Genomic DNA, 18,821 nt, shown 5'->3' with positions numbered 1-18,821 from the left:
TACATGTCTTGAACGCAATCAACTTGCCAGATTTAAAAATAACCTTACTGGGAAATCACACTTTGCAATAATCTGAGCACTGCGCCCAGAAAAATACGCGTTGCGATACAGACTAGCCGTCATGTTGGGGAGATCTAAAATCGAAAATACTATGTAAATAATCCATTACCTTTGATTCTCTTCATCAGATGTCACTTCCAGGTATCACAGGTCCATAACGAATGTAGTTTTGTTAAAAAAAGCTCATCATTTATGTCCAAAAATCTCCGTCTTGTTAGCACATGATCTAAGCCCGCCGGACTTCACTTCATGAACGAGGGGAAAAAATATATTTACGTTCGTTCAAACATGTCAAACGTTGTATAGCATAAATCATTAGGGCCTTTTTTAACCAGAACATGAATAATATTCAAGGTGGACGAATGCATTCTCTTTTATAACGTATTGGAACGAGGGTACCCAACATGAACTCGCGCGTCAGGTGTCTAATGGGCCATCATCGTTTCATGGCTCTTGTTCGGTCAGATCTCCCTCCAGAAGACTCAAAACACTTTGTAAAGGCTGGTGACATCTAGTGGAAGCAATAGAAAGTGCCAAAATATTCCTCAGCCCCTGTGTTTTTCAATGGCATAGGTTTAAAGGTAATACAACACATCAGGTATCCACTTCCTGTCAGAAAATGTCTCAGGGTTTTGCCTGCCAAATGAGTTCTGATATACTCACAGACACCATTCAAACAGTTTTAGAAACTTTAGGGTGTTTTCTATCCATATATAATAAGTATATGCATATTCTAGTTACTGGGTAGGATTAGTAACCAGATTAAATCGGGTACATTTTTTTATCCAGCCGTGCAAATACTGCCCCCTAGCCCTAACAGGTTAAGAATATATACTTGTGTATTGATTTTAAGAAAGGCATTGATGTTTATGGTTGGAGCAACGTGTACCTAAGAGATTATATGCAATGCAGGACAGGCTAGATAAACTAGTAATATCATCAACCATGTGTAGTTAACTAGTGATTATGATTGATTGATTGTTTTTTATAAGATAAGTTTAATGCTAGCTAGCAACTTACCTTGGCTTCTTACTGCATTCGCGTAACAGGCAGGCTCCTCGTGGAGTGCAATGTAAAGCAGGTGGTTAGAGTGTTGGACTAGTTAACCGTAAGGTTGCAAGATTGAATCCCTGAGCTGACAAGGTAAAAATCTGTCGTTCTGCCCCTGAACAAGGCAGTTAACCCACCGTTCCTAGGCCGTCATTGAAAATAAGAATGTGTTCTTAACTGACTTGCCTAGTTAAATAACGGTCAAAAAAGAAAAGAAAAAAGAAATCGGCCAAATCGGCGCCCAAAAATACCGATTTCCGATTGTTATGAAAACTTGAAATCGGCTCTAATTAATCGGCCATTCCGATTAATCGGTCGACCTCTAGTTGTAATGCAACAAAATAGGAACAACGCCAAGACGGTGAATATTTTTGCAAGGTACTATGCATGACATTTAATCAGAGTAAAAATTCCCTGTCTTAGGTCAGTTAGGATCACCATTTTATTTTTTGAATGTGAAATGTCAGAATAATAGTAGAGAGAATGATTTATTTCAGCTTTTATTTCTTTCATCACATTCCCAGTGGGTCAGACGTTTACATACACTCAATTAGTATTTGGTAGTGTTGCCTTTAAATTGTTTTAACTTCAGTCAAACGTATCGGGTTACCTTCCACAAGCTTCCCACAATAAGTTAGGTGAATTTTGGCCCATTCCTTTGGAAGACCCATTTTCCTTTGGAAGACCCATTTGCGACCAAGCTTTAACTTCCTGACTGATATCTTGAGATGTTGCTTCAATATATAAACATAATTTTCTTCCCACATGATGCTATCTATTTTGTGAATGCACCGGTCCCTCCTGCAGCAAAGTACCCCCACAACATGATGCTGCCACCCCCATGCATCGATTGGGATGGTGTTCTTTAGGCTTGCAAGCCTCCCCCTTTTTCCTCCAAACATAACGATGGTCATTATGGCCAACAGTTCTATTTTTGTTTCATCAGACCCGATAACATTTCTCCAAAAAGTACGATCTTTGTCCCCATGTGCAGTTGCAAACCGTAGTCTGGCTTTTTTTATGGCGGTTTTGGAGAAGTGGCTTCTTCCTTGCTGAGCGGCATTTCAGGTTATGTTAATATAGGACTCGTTTTACTGTGGATATAGATACTTCTGTACCTGTTTTCTCCAGCATCTTCACAAGGTCATTTGCTGTTGTTCTGGGATTGATTTGCACTTTTCGCACCAAAGTACGTTCATCTCTAAGAGACAGAACGCGTCTCCTTCCTGAGCGGTATGATGGCTGCGTGGTCCCATGGTGTTTATACTTGCGTACTATTGTTTGTACAGATGAACGTGGTACCTTCATTCATTTGGAAATTGCTCCCAATGATGATCCAGACTTGTGGAGGTCTACAATATTTTTTCTGAGGACTTGGCTGATTTCTTTTGATTTTCCCATGATGTCAAGCAAAGTGGCACTGAGTTTGAAGGTAGGCCTTGAAATACATCCACAGGTACACCTCCAATTGACTCAAATGATGTCAATTAGCCTATCAGAAGCTTCTAAAGCCATGACATAATTTTCTGGAATTTTCCAAGCTGTTTAAAGGTGAAGTCAACTTAGTGTATGTAAACTTCTGACCCACTGGAATTGTGATACAGTGAAATAGTCTGCCTGTGAACAATTGTTGGAAAAATGACTTGTGTCATGCACAAAGTAGGTGTCCTAACCGACTTGCCAAAACTATAGTTTGTTGACAAGAAATTTGTTGAGTGGTTGAAAAACGAGTTTTCCTGACTCCAACCTGACTTCAACTGTAGCTTTTGCGCAGCACGTTCAATTTATAGAATCAGTTATTGTTTTCTTGCGCAAACCGCAAGCAACAGCTGTCATACTCAGACATTTCTCTCAAAACATAGAGATGTTGATTCGCACATGTCATGACTTCCGCCGAAGTCGGCTCCTTTCCTTGTTCGGGCAGCATTCAGCGGTCGATGTCACCGGCTTTCTAGCCATCGCCACTCCATTTTTCATGTATCCATTTGTTTTGTCTTGTTCCCTGCACACCTGGTTTTCATTTGCCAGTCAATCTACATGTATTTATTCCTCTGTTCCCCCTCATGTCTTTGTGTAAGATTGTTTGTGTGATACGTGTTTTTGTACGCACTAGGCTTACGTGCATTTTCTCTTGTGTTATTTCACGAAGCCTGTTTGTATACATTTGATGGTTGTGACTGTTTTTGCGCATTTTACACTTTGCCTTGTTGGTTGGAGATTTTTGGACGCAGCTGCATCCGTCTGTATATTCTCTCCTGCCGAAATAAAGTGTGCGCCTGTTTACAATTCTCTGCTCTCCTGCACCTGACTTCAGCACAAGTACGCACACGCCTGACAGAATCTTACACCAACCATGGACTCAGCAGGAGCAAGTACCCCGGTCAGAGGAGTCTAGGAGCGCGTCCAGGAACATGCGGCAATGCTCTATCATCTCGGCGCCATGATGGATCGCGTTGTCCAGACCATGGACAACTGGGAGAGACAGGAAGTCTCTCCAGCACCTCGACCAGCGCAACCGGGGTTACCTCTACCCGTCCCGTCCGGATCCAGCTCCAGTGGGATGGTTCTCTCCCTTCCCAGGGAGTATGATGGGACGGCCGCACAGTGCCAGGGGTTCCTCTTACAACTGGACCTATACCTGGCCGCCGTTCACCCAGCTCCCTCAGGAAGGGAGAGAGTGTCCACCCTCATCTCATGCCTCTCGGGGAGAGCTCTGGAGTGGGCAAACGCCGTGTGGGGTGAGGAAGATGCGGCCTTGGACCACTTCAAGGAGTTCACCCGCCGTTTCCGGGCCGTCTTTGACCCTCCGTCCGAAGGTAGAGCGGCGGGGGAACGACTCTTCCATTTGAGGCAGGGGACGAGGAGCAAACAGGAGTGTGCGCTGGAGTTCCGGACCTTGGCCGCCGGAGCAGGATGGAACGACAGGGCCCTCATCTACCACTATCGATGCAGCCTGCGTGAGGACGTCCGACGGGAGTTGGCCTGCAGGGATGCCACCATCACCTTTGACCAACTGGTGGATCTGTCCATCCGGTTGGATAACCTGCTGGTCACCCGTGGACGTCCTGAGGGGGCTATGTCAGTTATATCTCCCAGAACTCCCGCTCCGGTCCCATGGAGTTGGGAGGGGCTGCGCGTAGGGAGCCTGGAGGAGGGGCCTTCACGTGCAACATCTGTGGCCGCAGAGGGCACACTGCCGGTCGGTACCGGGTTGGTCCCTCTGGGAGTCGAGGCAGCAGGCAGGGCACTCTGGCATCACCCGAGGTGAGTCTGCACCACTCTCATCCAGAGTCCTCTGTTGTCCACCTGTTTGTACCTGTTTGTTTCTCTGAGTTTTCCCTGCATTCCCAGCATAAGGCGCTCGTCGATTCAGGCACAGCTGGAAATTTTATCGACAGAGCCTTAGCTCTTAGTTTAGGGATCCCCATTATTCCTGTGGTTAGACCTTTCCTGGTTCACGCTCTGGATAGTCGACCATTAGGGTCCGGGCTAATCAGGGAAGCCACCATCCCCCTGGCCATGGAGACGCAGGGGGGTCACGAGGAGAGAATCTCTTTCTCATTGACTCTCCTATGTTTCCCGTGGTACTAGGCCTTCCCTGGTTGGCTCGTCATAACCCCACCATTTCCTGCCAACGGAGGGCTCTCACGGGGTGGTCGCGAGAGTGCTCGGGGAGGTGTGCAGGGGTTTCCGTTGGTGCTACCATGGTGGAAAGTCCAGACCAGGTCTCCACCATGCGCATTCCCCCAGAATATGCCGATTTGGCTCTCGCCTTCTGTAAAAAGAAGGCGACTCAATTACCACCCCATCGACGGGGGGATTGTGCGATAAATCTCCTGGTAGACGCTGCACTTCCCAGGAGTCACGTGTATCCCCTGTCTCAAGCGGAGACGGTGGCTATGGAGACATATGTCTCCGAATCCCTGCGTCAGGGGTCCTCCACTTCACCCGCCTCCTCAAGTTTCTTTTTTGTGAAGAAGGATGGAGGTCTGTGCCCGTGTATTGACTATAGGCGGTCTCAATCAAATCACGGTGAGGTACAGTTACCCACTACCTCTTATCGCCACGGCGATTGAGTCAATGCACGGGGTGCGCTTCTTCACTAAACTGGATCTCAGGAGTGCGTACAACCTGGTGCGTATCCGGGAGGGAGACGAGTGGAAGACGGCGTTTAGTACCACCTCAGGGCATTATGAGTACCTTGTCATGCCGTACGGGTTGATGAATGCTCCATCAGTCTTCCAAGCCTTCGTAGATGTGATTTTAAGGGACCTGCATGGGCAGGGTGTAGTGGTGTATATCGATGACATTCTGATATACTCCGCTACACACGCCGAGCATGTGTCCTTGGTGCGCAAGGTACTTGGACGACTGTTGGAGCATGACCTGTACGTCAAGGCTGAGAAATGCCTGTTCTTTCACCAGGCCGTCTCCTTCCTAGGGTATCGCATTTCCACATCAGGGGTGGAGATGCAGAGAGACCGCATTGCAGCCATGCGTAATTGGCCGACTCCCACCACGGTAAAGGAGGTGCAGCAATTTTTAGGGTTTGCTAATTACTACCGGAGATTTATCCAGGGTTTTGGCCAGGTGGCTGCTCCCATTACCTCACTGCTGAAGGGGGGGTCCTGTATGTCTGCAGTGGTCGGTTGAGGCGGACAGGGCTTTTGGGCACCTAAGAGCTCTGTTTACCTCGGCTCCCGTGCTGGCCCATCCGGATCCCTCTTTGGCATTCATAGTGGAGGTGGACGCGTCCGAGGCTGGGATCGGAGCCGTGCTCTCTCAGCGCTCAGGCACGCCACCGAAGCTCCGCCCCTGTGCTTTCTTCTCGAAGAAGCTCAGTCCGGCGGAGCGGAACTATGATGTGGGGGACCGGGAGCTGTTGGCTGTGGTTAAGGCTTTGAAGGCGTGGAGACATTGGCTTGAGGGGGCTAAACACCCTTTTCTCATCTGGACTGACCACTGCAACCTGGATTACATCCGGTCAGCTAGGAGACTGAATCCTCGTCAGGCAAGGTGGGCCATGTTCTTTACCCGTTTTGTGTTTACCCTGTCCTACAGACCAGGTTCCCAGAATGTGAAGGCAGACGTACTGTCCCGGCTGTATGACACAGAGGAGCGGCCCATGGATCAGACTCCCATTCTCCCGGCCTCCTGCCTGGTAGCGCCTGTCGTGTGGGAGCTGGACGCGGATATTGAGCAGGCGTTGCGTACAGAGCCCGCTCCACTCCAGTGTCCCGTCGGGCGTCAGTACGTTCCGTCTGCTGTCCATGACCAGTTGATCTATTGGGCCCACACATCACCCTCCTCTGGTCATCTGCGGATCGGTCAGACGGTGCGCTGTCTGACTGGGAAGTACTGGTGGCTCACCTTGGCTCGGGACGAGAGGGTTTATGTTTCCTCCTGCTCGGTGTGCGCCCAGTGTAAGGCTCCTAGACACCTGCCCAGAGGTAAGCTACATCCCTTACCCGTTCCACAACAGCCTTGGTCACACCTGTCGGTGGATTTTCTAATTGATCTTCCTCCCTCACAGGGAAACACCATGATCCTGGTCGTTGTGGATCGTTTCTCTAAGTCCTGTTGTCTCCTCCCTCTGCCCGGTCTCCCTACAGCCCTACAAACTGCGGAGGCCCTGTTTACACACGTCTTCCGGCACTACGGGGTGCCTAGGATATAGTGTCTGATCAAGGTCCCCAGTTCACTTCGGGAGTCTGGAGGGCGTTCATGGAACGTCTGGGGGTCTCGATTAACCTCACCTCGGGTTTTCCACCCCGAGAGTAATGGGCAGGTGGAAAGGGTGAACCAAGATGTGGGCAGGTTTCTGCGGTCCTATTGCCAGGACGGGCCGGGGGAGTGGGCGGCGTTCGTGCCCTGGGCAGAGATGGCGCAGAACTCGCTCCGCCACTCCGCCACTCCTCCATTAACCTCTCCCCCTTTTAGTGTGTATTGGGGTACCAGCCGGTTCTGGCACCGTGGCATCAGAGTCAGACCGAGGCTCCTGCGGTGGACGATTGGTTCAGGCGCGCGGTGGAGACCTGGGAAGCCGCCCATGGTCACCTCCAGCAGGCCCCGGTGTTCGCACCGGGGGACAGGGTCTGTCTCTCGACCCGAAACCTGCCCCTCCGCCTGCCCTGCCGGAAGCTGGGCCCGCAGTTTGTGGGGCCATTTAAAGTCTTGAGGAGAGTGAACGAGGTATGTTACAAGTTACAGCTTCCCCCCGATTACCATATTAACCCCTCGTTCCATGTGTCTCTCCTCAGGCCGGTGATGGCTGGTCCGCTCCAGGAGTCTGAGGTGCGGGAGGTTCCTCTGCCCCCTCTGGACATCGAGGGGGCCCCGGCGTACTCCGTCCGTTCCATCCTGGATTCGAGGCGTTGGGCGAGGGGCCTTCAGTACCTACCGCTGCGCTCCTGTCCTGTTTTTAGGATATGTTGTTTGTTACCATGACAGCTCATTTTTTATTTGATTGAGCACCATTTAGGTTAGACTATTTGATCAGAGAAACCTGCATGACGTAAAAAGTGTCCATTTAATCCTGCCTAATGAGCGGGCAGGTCGTGCCTATAGCATATTGTAATCACATTAATAAGTTGGTTATAACAAACTCTGAACTCCGTAACACGTGACAGCAAAATGGATGTAGAGGACGTGACAAATAAACTAAAAACAGGAATATTTATAGGTTGCTCAGGAGGTAAAAGGAAAGACAGATGTGTGGAATAAATGTGACTAAAAAAAGGTAAGGAGCAAGGGCTGTGTGCATATTATGTGTGCCAAACAGGTGCTGTATAGATTGCAATATAATTTTTCTGACCGTTTGGAACACTAAATAAGTATAAGCATACCAGAGAGTCTGTTGTAAAAAAAAATTGTCAAGCCTTTATTACAGCCAAGACTAAAAACAGTCACAATCATTTTATTTTTTTAGGTAATTATTCAAGGCTCGCTTTATTTTAAAACTAAAATGCTTGATTTAATTTCAAATCATGAATGACTCGTATGCTGTGTGATGACATGAACAAATGAATGACTGATTGATACAGTAGCCTATAGAAGTATTGAAATATAAGCCTGAGTAAGTTACGGTATTAAGACTAAACAGGATGTGCTTCTAGGCCTACAGCTCGATGGTGGTTATAGAAGGCTGCTATACTAAGCCCAGTAATGATAAGAACATTACTTATTATAATAACAATAAGTAGGACATCAAGAAAAAATAACATTAGTATTACAAATATAATTTTCAGACAATTTGGAACAGTGTAAACACTACATAAATTATAAATAATACCAGGGAGGCTGTTCTAACAAAAAAAGTTGTAAAGCCTTTATTACAGCAAAGCAAAGATTAAAAACAGCAAAGAAAAATGTTTTGTTTACGTGAGGCTTGGTGCTCACAGAATCAGTAGGCTATTAAACATACACTCAAACAGGCAACAGAAGCAGGATCTGTCCTATTTCTGTAGATATATTGATGATTTATTAAGCCAGGCACATTTAACAGTTAGGCTATTGATTATAGACCTAATTAAGTTCCGGTTTCCTCTCTCCTCACTTTTCTTAGACAATGAGGCAAGGGCTGTTTTCTCATCTCCTCATTTTGCTGGTGCCTTCGCGGCATTGTTCTCAACACCAATATGCTGGTTAACTTTGCTATTATGCACATAGCAACATGGTCTTGGAAAAGAAGCCAATTCAACAGCTCACTGATATGTTTCACAACTGTGAACAGCGACTGCTAGCTTTCCAATGAGGGAGAAAGCGCATTTGTTATAAAATAATATTATTTTTATTAGTGTTGCACCATTGTTCTTATGTAATATAACCATATACAATTTCAGTAACACATGTCTTAGTCTGATGGACTGTGCCATCCCCAAGGCCTCTACAATGAATCAGTCCACTCAGACAGGCGCCAATCAGACAGGTGTTCTGTACACCATGATATATACTGTGTATATATATATATATACACTGCTCAAAAAATTAAAGGGAACACTTAAACAACACATCCTAGATCTGAATGAAAGAAATAATCTTATTAAATACTTTTTTCTTTACATAGTTGAATGTGCTGACAACAAAATCACACAAAAATAATCAATGGAAATCCAATTTATCAACCCAAGGAGGTCTGGATTTGGAGTCACACTCAAAATTAAAGTGGAAAACCACACTACAGGCTGATCCAACTTTGATGTAATGTCCTTAAAACAAGTCAAAATGAGGCTCAGTAGTGTGTGTGGCCTCCACGTGCCTGTATGACCTCCCTACAACGCCTGGGCATGCTCCTGATGAGGTGGCGGATGGTCTCCTGAGGGATCTCCTCCCAGACCTGGACTAAAGCATCCGCCAACTCCTGGACAGTCTGTGGTGCAACGTGGCGTTGGTGGATGGAGTGAGACATGATTTCCCAGATGTGCTCAGTTGGATTCAGGTCTGGGGAACGGGCGGGCCAGTCCATAGCATCAATGCCTTCCTCTTGCAGGAACTGCTGACACACTCCAGCCACATGAGGTCTAGCATTGTCTTGCATTAGGAGGAACCCAGTGCCAACTGCACCACCATATGGTCTCACAAGGGGTCTGAGGATCTCATCTCGGTACCTAATGGCAGTCAGGCTACCTCTGGCGAGCACATGGAGGACTGTGCAGCCCCCCAAAGAAATGCCACCCCACACCATGACTGACCCACCGCCAAACCGGTCATGCTGGAGGATGTTGCAGGCAGCAGAACGTTCTCCACGGCGTCTCTAGACTCTGTCACGTCTGTCACGTGCTCAGTGTGAACCTGCTTTCATCTGTGAAGAGCACAGGGAGCCAGTGGCGAATTTGCCAATCTTGGTGTTCTCTGACAAATGCCAAACGTCCTGCACGGTGTTGGGCTGTAAGCACAACCCCCACCTGTGGACGTCGGGCCCTCATACCACCCTCATGGAGTCTGTTGCTGACCGTTTGAGCAGACACATGCACATTTGTGGCCTGCTGGAGGTCATTTTGCAGGGCTCTGGCAGTGCTCCTCCTGCTCCTCCTTGCACAAAGGCGGAGGTAGCGGTCCTGCTGCTGGGTTGTTGCCCTCCTACGGCCTCCTCCACGTCTCCTGATGTACTGGCCTGTCTCCTGGTAGCACCTCCATGCTCTGGACACTACGCTGACAGACACAGTAAACCTTCTTGCCACAGCTCGCATTGATGTGCCATCCTGGATGAGCCTCACTACCTGAGCCATTTGTGTGGGTTGTAGACTCCGTCTCATGCTACCACTAGAGTGAAAGCACCGCCAGCATTAAAAAGTGACCAAAACATCAGCCAGGAAGCATAGGAACTGAGAAGTGGTCTGTGGTCACCACCTGCTGAACCACTCCTTTATTGGGGGTGTCTTGCTTATTGCCTATAATTTCCACCTGTTGTCTATTCCATTTGCACAACAGTATGTGAAATTTATTGTCAATCAGTGTTGCTTCCTAAGTGGACAGTTTGATTTCACAGAAGTGTGATTGACTTGGAGTTACATTGTGTTGTTTAAGTGTTCCCTTTATTTTTTTGAGCAGTATATATATATATATATATACACACTTTTTTTGCTACTGCTCGACTAAAGAAATCTCGGTCGACCAACAGCCTATCGAGTAACAATCGACCAGTTGACTAAATGGGGTCAGCTCTAAATCAGATCAAAGTATGATGACCAAAGTATGAAAAATTACTGTTGTTTTTACATTCATAAAGTTTGATCATAAAGTTTACTGGTCCTCTCCCACATGTCAAACACTTGGATTCAGGAGGCAGGATTATTAATGGGATAGGGTGACATCACCGTAACAGACATTTTAGTACACCAATGGTAAAATGATATTCCCTTACCTAATTTAAATTAGTCCTGCCTTCTAACCAACATCGCAGAAAGTGTGTTTGCAGAGGGGCGTGGTTTATATAGCAAGAAAGCTACTCTACTGGTGTTATGCTCGTTGTTGGAATGAGACCAAGGTGCATCGTGGTAGGCGAACATTTTACTTTATTTTAAAATGAACACTGTCAAAATGACAAAATACAAAAACGAATGTAAAGTTCTGCAGGCTACACAGCAGCAATACAAAATCAAGATCCAACAAACAAAGGTGGGAAAAAAGGCTGCCTAAGTAGGATCCCCAATCAGAGACAACGATAGACAGCTGCCTCTGATTGAGAACCATACCCGGCCAACAAAGAAATAGAAAACATAGATTTCCCACCCTAGTCACACCCTGACCTAACCAAATAGAGAATAAAAGGGCGTAATAGTAACCCCCCCCCCCCAACGGTGCGGACTCTGGCCGCAAAACCTGACTATAAAAGGTAGGGTCCGGGTGGGAATTCTCTCCCTGAAGTGCGTGTCCTCAGTCAGATTCGTCCTGTGCCTTTTCTCCGCACTCGCCCTGAGGTGCGTGTTACCAGTCTGGCGCCACCTGTGCCGGCCCCACGCATCAGGCCTCCAGTGCGCCTTCCCGTTCAAGAGCTTCCGGCGACAGTTCCCAGTCCAGAGCTTCCGGCGACAGTTCCCAGTCCAGAGCTTCCGGCGACAGTAAACAGTCCGGAACCTCCGGCGACGGTTTCCAATCCGGAACCTCCAACGACGGTCCACAGTCCGGAACCTCCAACGACGGTCCACAGTCCGGAACCTCCAACGACGGTCCACAGTCCGGAACCTCCAACGACGGTCCACAGTCCGGAACCTCCAACGACGGTCCACAGTCCGGAACCTCCAACGACGTTTCACAGTCCGGAACCTCCAACGACGTTTCACAGTCCGGAACCTCCAACGACGTTTCACAGTCCGGAACCTCCAACGACGGTCCACAGTCCGGAACCTCCAACGACGGTCCACAGTTCGCAGCCTCCAACGTTGGCGGATCCGCAGGATGAGAGGGTTCTTCGCCCTGCACCAGAGCCGCCTCCAATGTTGGCGGATCCGCAGGATGAGAGGGTTCTTCACCCTGCACCAGAGCCGCCTCCAATGTTGGCGGATCTGCAGGATGAGAAGGTTCTTCGTCCTGCACCAGAGCCGCCACCAACACTAGACACCCTCCCTTTTGGTTTCAGGTTTTGCGGCCGGAGTCCGCACCTTTGGGGGGGGGGGGGGGTACTGTCACGTCCTGACCATAGAGTGCTCTTATTTTCTATGGTAGAGTAGGTCAGGGAGTGACTGGGGGGTTTTATCTAGTTTATTTTTTCTATGTTTCCTTTTTCTATATTTTTTTTTTGTATGATTCCCAATTAGAGGCAGCTGGTCATCGTTGTCTCTAATTGGGGATCATATTTAAGTAGTTGTTTTTCCCACCTGTGTTTGTGGGAGATTATTTTGAGTTAGTGCATGTTGCACCTCTGTTGTCACGGTTTGTGTTTTGTTTATAGTTTATTGTTAGTTTGGCTAAGTTTCACAATATAATAAAGATGTGGAACGATACTCACGCTGCGCCTTGGTCTGTTTCTACACACAATCGTGACACTTGGTCTTCAGCCAGCATAGAACGAAAGTGGCGGGAAGGGTTGTTAAAAACTGTCATGTCAAGACATCTGTCTGTGCTGCTGCGACTTAATTTATGCAATTTTAATGTTTGAGTTGCTTTGTGTATCACCAAATTAGTTTGAGATTATTTTACTGCAACACTGCTCACTACATTCAAGTTTCCAGAAATAGGCATTTCAAAGAGCTGTCAGTTAAGGAGAACGCATGAATATAAGCACTCCACCCACTCAAACTGTCTTTTCAAACCTCCTGGTCGTTAGCCATGAGAGAAAAATACATGTTTCTCAAATTTGGGGCATTTCTATCCCCCCAAAATAGTATGTGTGATATTTTAGTCACTCAAAAGGTTATTTTAATCGGAATGACTGTTTGTGACCTTTCAAACAATGTGGTTTGACAGAAGATGGGAATGTCTTCTTGAGAAGTAGTAGAAATGCTTAATTCTTAATTTATATTCGTCCTCATGAAGTCAGAAGTCTTGCCAGGCAGTAAATGTTTCAAGCAGTAGACGTTGTGGAGAAACTCAGCAGACCGCTTGCCTAAGGGGATGTTGTAACAGTGTGAATAGTAGATGACTGCACCAGAGGGGATAGAGGTGAAATGCTTGATTGATTTGGGAAAGCTAGGTAGCCCAGCCTGTGCTGTGTGTTGTGTTACCTCCCTAAGGCAAATTAATGTGGAATTCCCATCCTAGTCCAGGCAGAGGCTAAGGTCAGAGGAGGATTGGAATTCCCCCCTTTTACTCAGAAAGGAGAGCCCAGTCGAGAGACTGGTGATTGGTCAAAGCACCTATCAGGGTAACCCCCAGATTTTAAAGATGTTTCATGGAGGTGTGTGTGTAATTCAATTGTGAAAGATAGAGTAGGGTTTTCGAAAAACAGGGTTCCCCCCCCCCACACCCCACAGCTGACTCAAATAACCAACTCATCATCAATCTTTGATGATTTGAATCAGCTGTCTAGTGCTGGCACAAAAAACTAAACGCGCTCCCAATGACCGTGTTTGGGAAACCCTGAGATAGAGTACAAGAGAAAATAGAAGAAACCTCTCTCTCTCTCTCTCTCTCTCTCTCTCTCTCTCTCTCTCTCTCTCCTCCTAACCTTCTGACTCTCTGCCTCCTCCTTTCCTTCTCTCGCAGGTTATTGTAGGGAGAGAGCCCTTCCCCCAGCCCTCGGCCCCGGCCTGCTTGGAATTTCAGGAGGGATATTACGAGGAGGCCCAGCCCTATGACTCAGCCATGAACGGTGAGTTCCTGCCCTGTCCCTGATTTTACTGGGAAACTGAAATTAGTTTTTACCAAACTAGAGGCGACAAAACTGTAGATCACCTTTACTCCACATACAGGGCCTTCCATCACCCTCCCTTTGGCAAATCAGAGCATAACTCTATCTTCCTGCTTACAAGCAAAAACTCAAGCAGGAAGTTCCAGTGACGTGCTCAATACGGAAGTTGTCCGGACTGTTTCGCTAGCACAGATTGGAATATATTCCGGGATTCATCCGATAACATTGAGGACTTTACCACATAAATCACGACTTCATTAATAAGTGCATTGACGCCGTCGTCCCCACAGTGACCGGTACATACCCCAACCAGAACCCATGGATTACAGGCAACATCCGCACTGAGCTAAAGGCTAGATCTGCCGCTATTCAAGGAGTGGAACACTAATCTGGACCCTTATGAGAAATCCTGCTACGACCTCCGACGAGCCATCAAACAGGCAAAGCGTTAATACAGGACTAAGATCGAATCCTACTACGCCGGCTCTGACGCTAGAGGAATGTGGCAGGCTTTGCAAACGTTCACGGATTACAAAGGGAAAACCAGCAGTGAGCTACCCAGCGACACAAGCTTACCAGACGAGCTTTGAGACAAGCGACACTGAACCATGTATGAGAGCACCAGCTGTTTCAGATGACTGTTTGATCTCACTCTCTGTAGCCGACGTAAGTAAAGATAACATGCAAATATTCGCCTCCGGACAAGACGCATACTCAAAGCATGCGCTGACCTGACAAGAGTCTTTACTTTTCTTCCCTTACCCAGTCTATAATACAAACTTGTTTTAAGCAGACCACCATAGTCCCGTGCCCAAGAAGGCCATGGTAACCTGCCTGTCGCCCCACATCTATAGCCATGAAGTGCCTTGAAAGGCTGGTCATGGCTCACATCAACATCCCAGACACATTGTAATTTGCATACCACCCCAACAGATCCACAGATGATGCAATCTTCATTGGGGGGGGGGGGGGGTCATTTAGCAGACACTCTTATCCAGAGCAACTTACAGTAGTGAGTGCATACATTTTTCATATTTTTTCCCCCCCATACTGGTCCCCCATGGGAATCGAATCCACAACCCTGGCATTGCAAGCACCATACTCTCCCAACTGAGCCACACAGGACCTAAACACCTTCTACCCCCAGCCCGCCACAGGAGTTGCTAGAGTGCGATGGGAAAAGAACATCCCTGCCAGCCAAACCCTCCCCTAACGAGGACGATGCTGGGCCAATTGTGCGCCGCCCCATGGGTCTCCCGGTTGCGGCCGGCAGAGCCTGGACTTAAACCAGAATCTCTAGTGGCACAGCTAGCACTGCGATGCAGTGCCTTAGACCACTGCGCCACTCAGAAGGCAATGACTTGTGATTCTAACATGATTCTAACGTATTGATTCAGGGGTGTGAATAATTCTGTAAAATAGATGTTTATGTATTTAATTTTCAATACATTTGCAAAAATTTCTAAAAACCTGATTCACTTTGTCATTATGGGGTATTATGTGTAGATGGGAAAAATAAATACATATTTAATCTATTTTAAATTCAGGCTGTAACACAACAAAATGTGGAAAAAGTCAAGGGGTGTGAATACTTTCTGAAGGCTCTGAATATCATAACCATTGCAGAATAAATTCCTCACCTTTTCTGGCCATGATGAGTTCATATTCCTGAAGTAGCCATACACCAAATTACCATGCACATCTCTCATTTAATTGGGCCTTTTAGGCTAGATAGGCTGTGATAATTTCAAGCAATTTCATGCTTTCGACAGGGAGTGCGGTTTATAATATTACAGTAGAATTTGACAGGTGAACAGACTTGATCTTTTGCATTGAAGTGTGTAGGCTACCACTGTTTTGTAGGCCTACTGTAGTTTAAATGTTTTCCAGAGTAGACAGTGTTTCAGAATTTGCGGGTGGTGCAGACTATTTAGGTTCAGGAAAAAGTGAATGAAAAATATTTTTGCATTCAAACAATCTGTTTACAGGTCCACAACAATTTGCAATTGTCTTTCAGAAACAGTCGGATAGGGCAAAAAAATAAAACATTCTGCCAACACCTCCAAAGATAAAAAATGAAAACATTCTGCCAACATCTCCAAAGATAAAAACCGAAAACATTCTGCCAACATCTCCAAAGACCTGCCTTACCTCCCTTACCTCCCTGCTCTTCTACATAGATGTTTTCCTATTGTGTTATTGACTGTACATTTGTTTATGTGTAACTCTGTGTTGATGTTTTTGTCGCCCCTCTTTGCTTTATCTTGGCCAGGTCGCAGTTGTAAATGAGAACTTGTTCCTCAACTGGCCTACCTGGTTAAATAAAGGTGAAATAAAAAAATAAATGTAGATGGGAGAAGTATTGTATGTCAGTTGAGGTGAAATGCTGCAATTGTGGTGGCGAGCATGTGCCCAAATTCATTAAGAGCACTGTTAAGGAGACCGAGGTGGCAAGAGTAAGGGCTGTCCAGCGTGTCTCCTATCCAGAGGTGTTGAGAAGAGTAAAAGAAGGTGGACTTTTTATCATGTATTGCATTGGTTCTAAACTGCACAAAGCAAACAAAGAGGAAATCAGAGAAAATAGGCATTGTTGTGTGTGTGGCTGAATGTTTTTTTTTACAGCAGAAGCATTACAAGGAATCCTGTTGATGAGTGTTCCATCCTCATAGGCCCTTGCACCTGTGTAGGGATGTGATTTGGACTGTGACTGATGTTTTTATATTTTTATTTTGTTTTTTGTATTGTATATGTTTTTTTCTTTCCCGTTTCCCGCAAGGGATTATTTTTCTCGTTCACTACCTATACAGTAGGTGGCAGCATGCACCTTTTACATTTGTTTGTGGACTGCCATAATACCAGAGAAGAAAATAAGTTCGTTTCGGTAGTCTCATTCATTCATTATAACCCTGACAGTCATTCTGAATGCAGATTGTGGAAATCCATTCAGCCTCGATTCCTATAGGAATTAAACATCACTTTGCAAGCCAGCATGTGACTTGATGCTGGTTTTGCTTTACCTTATGCTGGTCACCAGTGTCAAAAACACAGCAATGGCTGGTCACCAGCGAAAACACAACGAAGCCTGGACACCAGTGAAATCACATGAAAGCTGGTCACCAGCGAAAACACAACAAAGGCTGGTCTGCCAGCTAGACCATGCTAGACCATGCTGGTCAGATCAGCTTGACCAGCTAGACCATACTGGTGTACCAACATAACCAGCTAGACCATGCTGGTCGGCCAGCTTCACTGAAAGGAGTTTTTGTGTGTTGACAGTAGGACAGAGACAGCACAGTTGCGGGTCATTTAAGTGGACAGTTAGCATGTTTAATTCAAACAAAAGCCTGCACCCACACCAGCAGTCAGCGGAAGATTACTTTATGCTTTGAATGATGTGTTTGTTTTTTTACAGTGTTACCGTAACTATACTGTGGAGATTACTTTTTAGTCTCTCTTGACAAACAGATTATTTATCTCAACTAGATGCGCTGGTTAAATGAAGGTTACATTTTAAAAAGTTACAAAAGTGTAACCCAGCTTTGAAAGTTAACCCTGTCATTTAGGTCAAGTCTCCTTTGTTCTTTAGAAGGCTGTGTGTTTGGTTTGACCACAACTTCAAATGACACTACTTTAACAGTAGCCACTTCTCACGTCACAGGAAATGCACTGGTGGTCCCATATAAAATCATCTGCTCACCCACATGTCAGAATTAGCAAGCCATGTTTCCAACATGAGAATTTATACTATTGGTAAATGCTACGCTTCGGAAACACTGTTCGACATGAGTGCATATACACATGCTGGTTTGTGTGCGGTTATTCTCACTCATCTTTTCATAGAGGTAGGTTAAAAGGTTATGTATTGACTATATGTATTAATGTGGCCATGAAAAAAAAATGTCTCACCGAGCTTAGCTTCTGTTAGCTAGCATATTAATTCTGATAGTGTATGCATCCAAGCTTTTCAGGTCTATAAAATATATAATAAAAGAAAATAAATGCATGTCATTCCAATTTTTAAGTACTTAAATATGAGTTGCTCTTGTCTTTTCATAGTTTCCTTTATACTGTATAGCATTGGGATAGTGCAACCCTGTCTTATTTTCCTCACTCTTGTCCTCTTCTCCCCTCCTCTTTCTCTCCTTTATCCCTCTCCCTGTAGATGTGGGTTGTTTTGGTCTCCTCTCGGGAGCATCAACACAAATAAAGAGCTCAGACAATGTGGTCTATGCTGTGATCACATGGGGTACCTGCCTATCTCCAATCTGTGTGTGTGTGTGTGTGTGTGTGTGTGTGTGTGTGTGTGTGTGTGTGTGTGTGTGTGTGTGTGTGTGTGTGTGTGTGTGTGTGTGTGTGTGTGTGTGTGTGTGTGTGTGTGTGTGTGGGCTTGGGGGGCGAGGGGTCAACTGTGCATGTTTTCATACCTTTCTGTGATGTGTGTGTAGTCCTCACCTCCTTGTGCGAACTAATTGCCTACTTAACAGGATAACGAAAAGTCTTCACACACACATTTTCAATTGGAATTTCATTCATTCATCCTCCTCATCGTCTTCCACTTCATCCTTGTCCTAACCTCACCTCTGACCCCCTTCCCTGTGTCTCCCAGATGACGGCGAGGCAGTGAGCAGCTCCTATGAGTCCTACGATGAGGAGGAAGTGACCAAGGGGAAGTCGTCATTGTCGGCGCAGCACCAGTGGCCGTCCACCGAGGCGTCCATCGAGCTGATGAAGGACGTGCACATCTGCGCCTTCCTCTGGAGGAAGAAGTGGCTGGGCCAGTGGGCCAAGCAGCTGTGTGTCATTCGAGAACATCGCTTCCTGGTGGGTTGTAGGACTAAGACGGTTTAGATTGTCCCTACCACACACACACACACACACACACACACACACACTAATACATGGAAATACGGTGAGAGGAGAAAAT

At 46.5% G+C, this 18,821-nt stretch overlaps 1 protein-coding gene across 2 annotated transcripts in view; it reads left to right on the top strand.

The window, feature by feature from the left end:
• Positions 1-18,821, top strand: part of afap1l2 (actin filament associated protein 1 like 2) — a 178,547-nt gene that overhangs the window by 96,027 nt on the left and 63,699 nt on the right. For both annotated transcript variants that reach the window (XM_045702610.2, XM_014159299.3), the window contains exons 5-6: positions 13,753-13,858; positions 18,504-18,718. In XM_045702610.2, coding sequence (XP_045558566.1) covers positions 13,753-13,858; positions 18,504-18,718 — 321 coding nt within the window. The remainder of the gene's footprint in view (positions 1-13,752; positions 13,859-18,503; positions 18,719-18,821) is intronic.

The sequence above is a fragment of the Salmo salar genome, chromosome 19 (genome assembly GCF_965601325.2).
Source record: "Salmo salar chromosome 19, fSalSal1, whole genome shotgun sequence".
NCBI lineage: Eukaryota > Metazoa > Chordata > Actinopteri > Salmoniformes > Salmonidae > Salmo > Salmo salar.
This window is presented reverse-complemented; position numbering and strand designations above follow the sequence as displayed.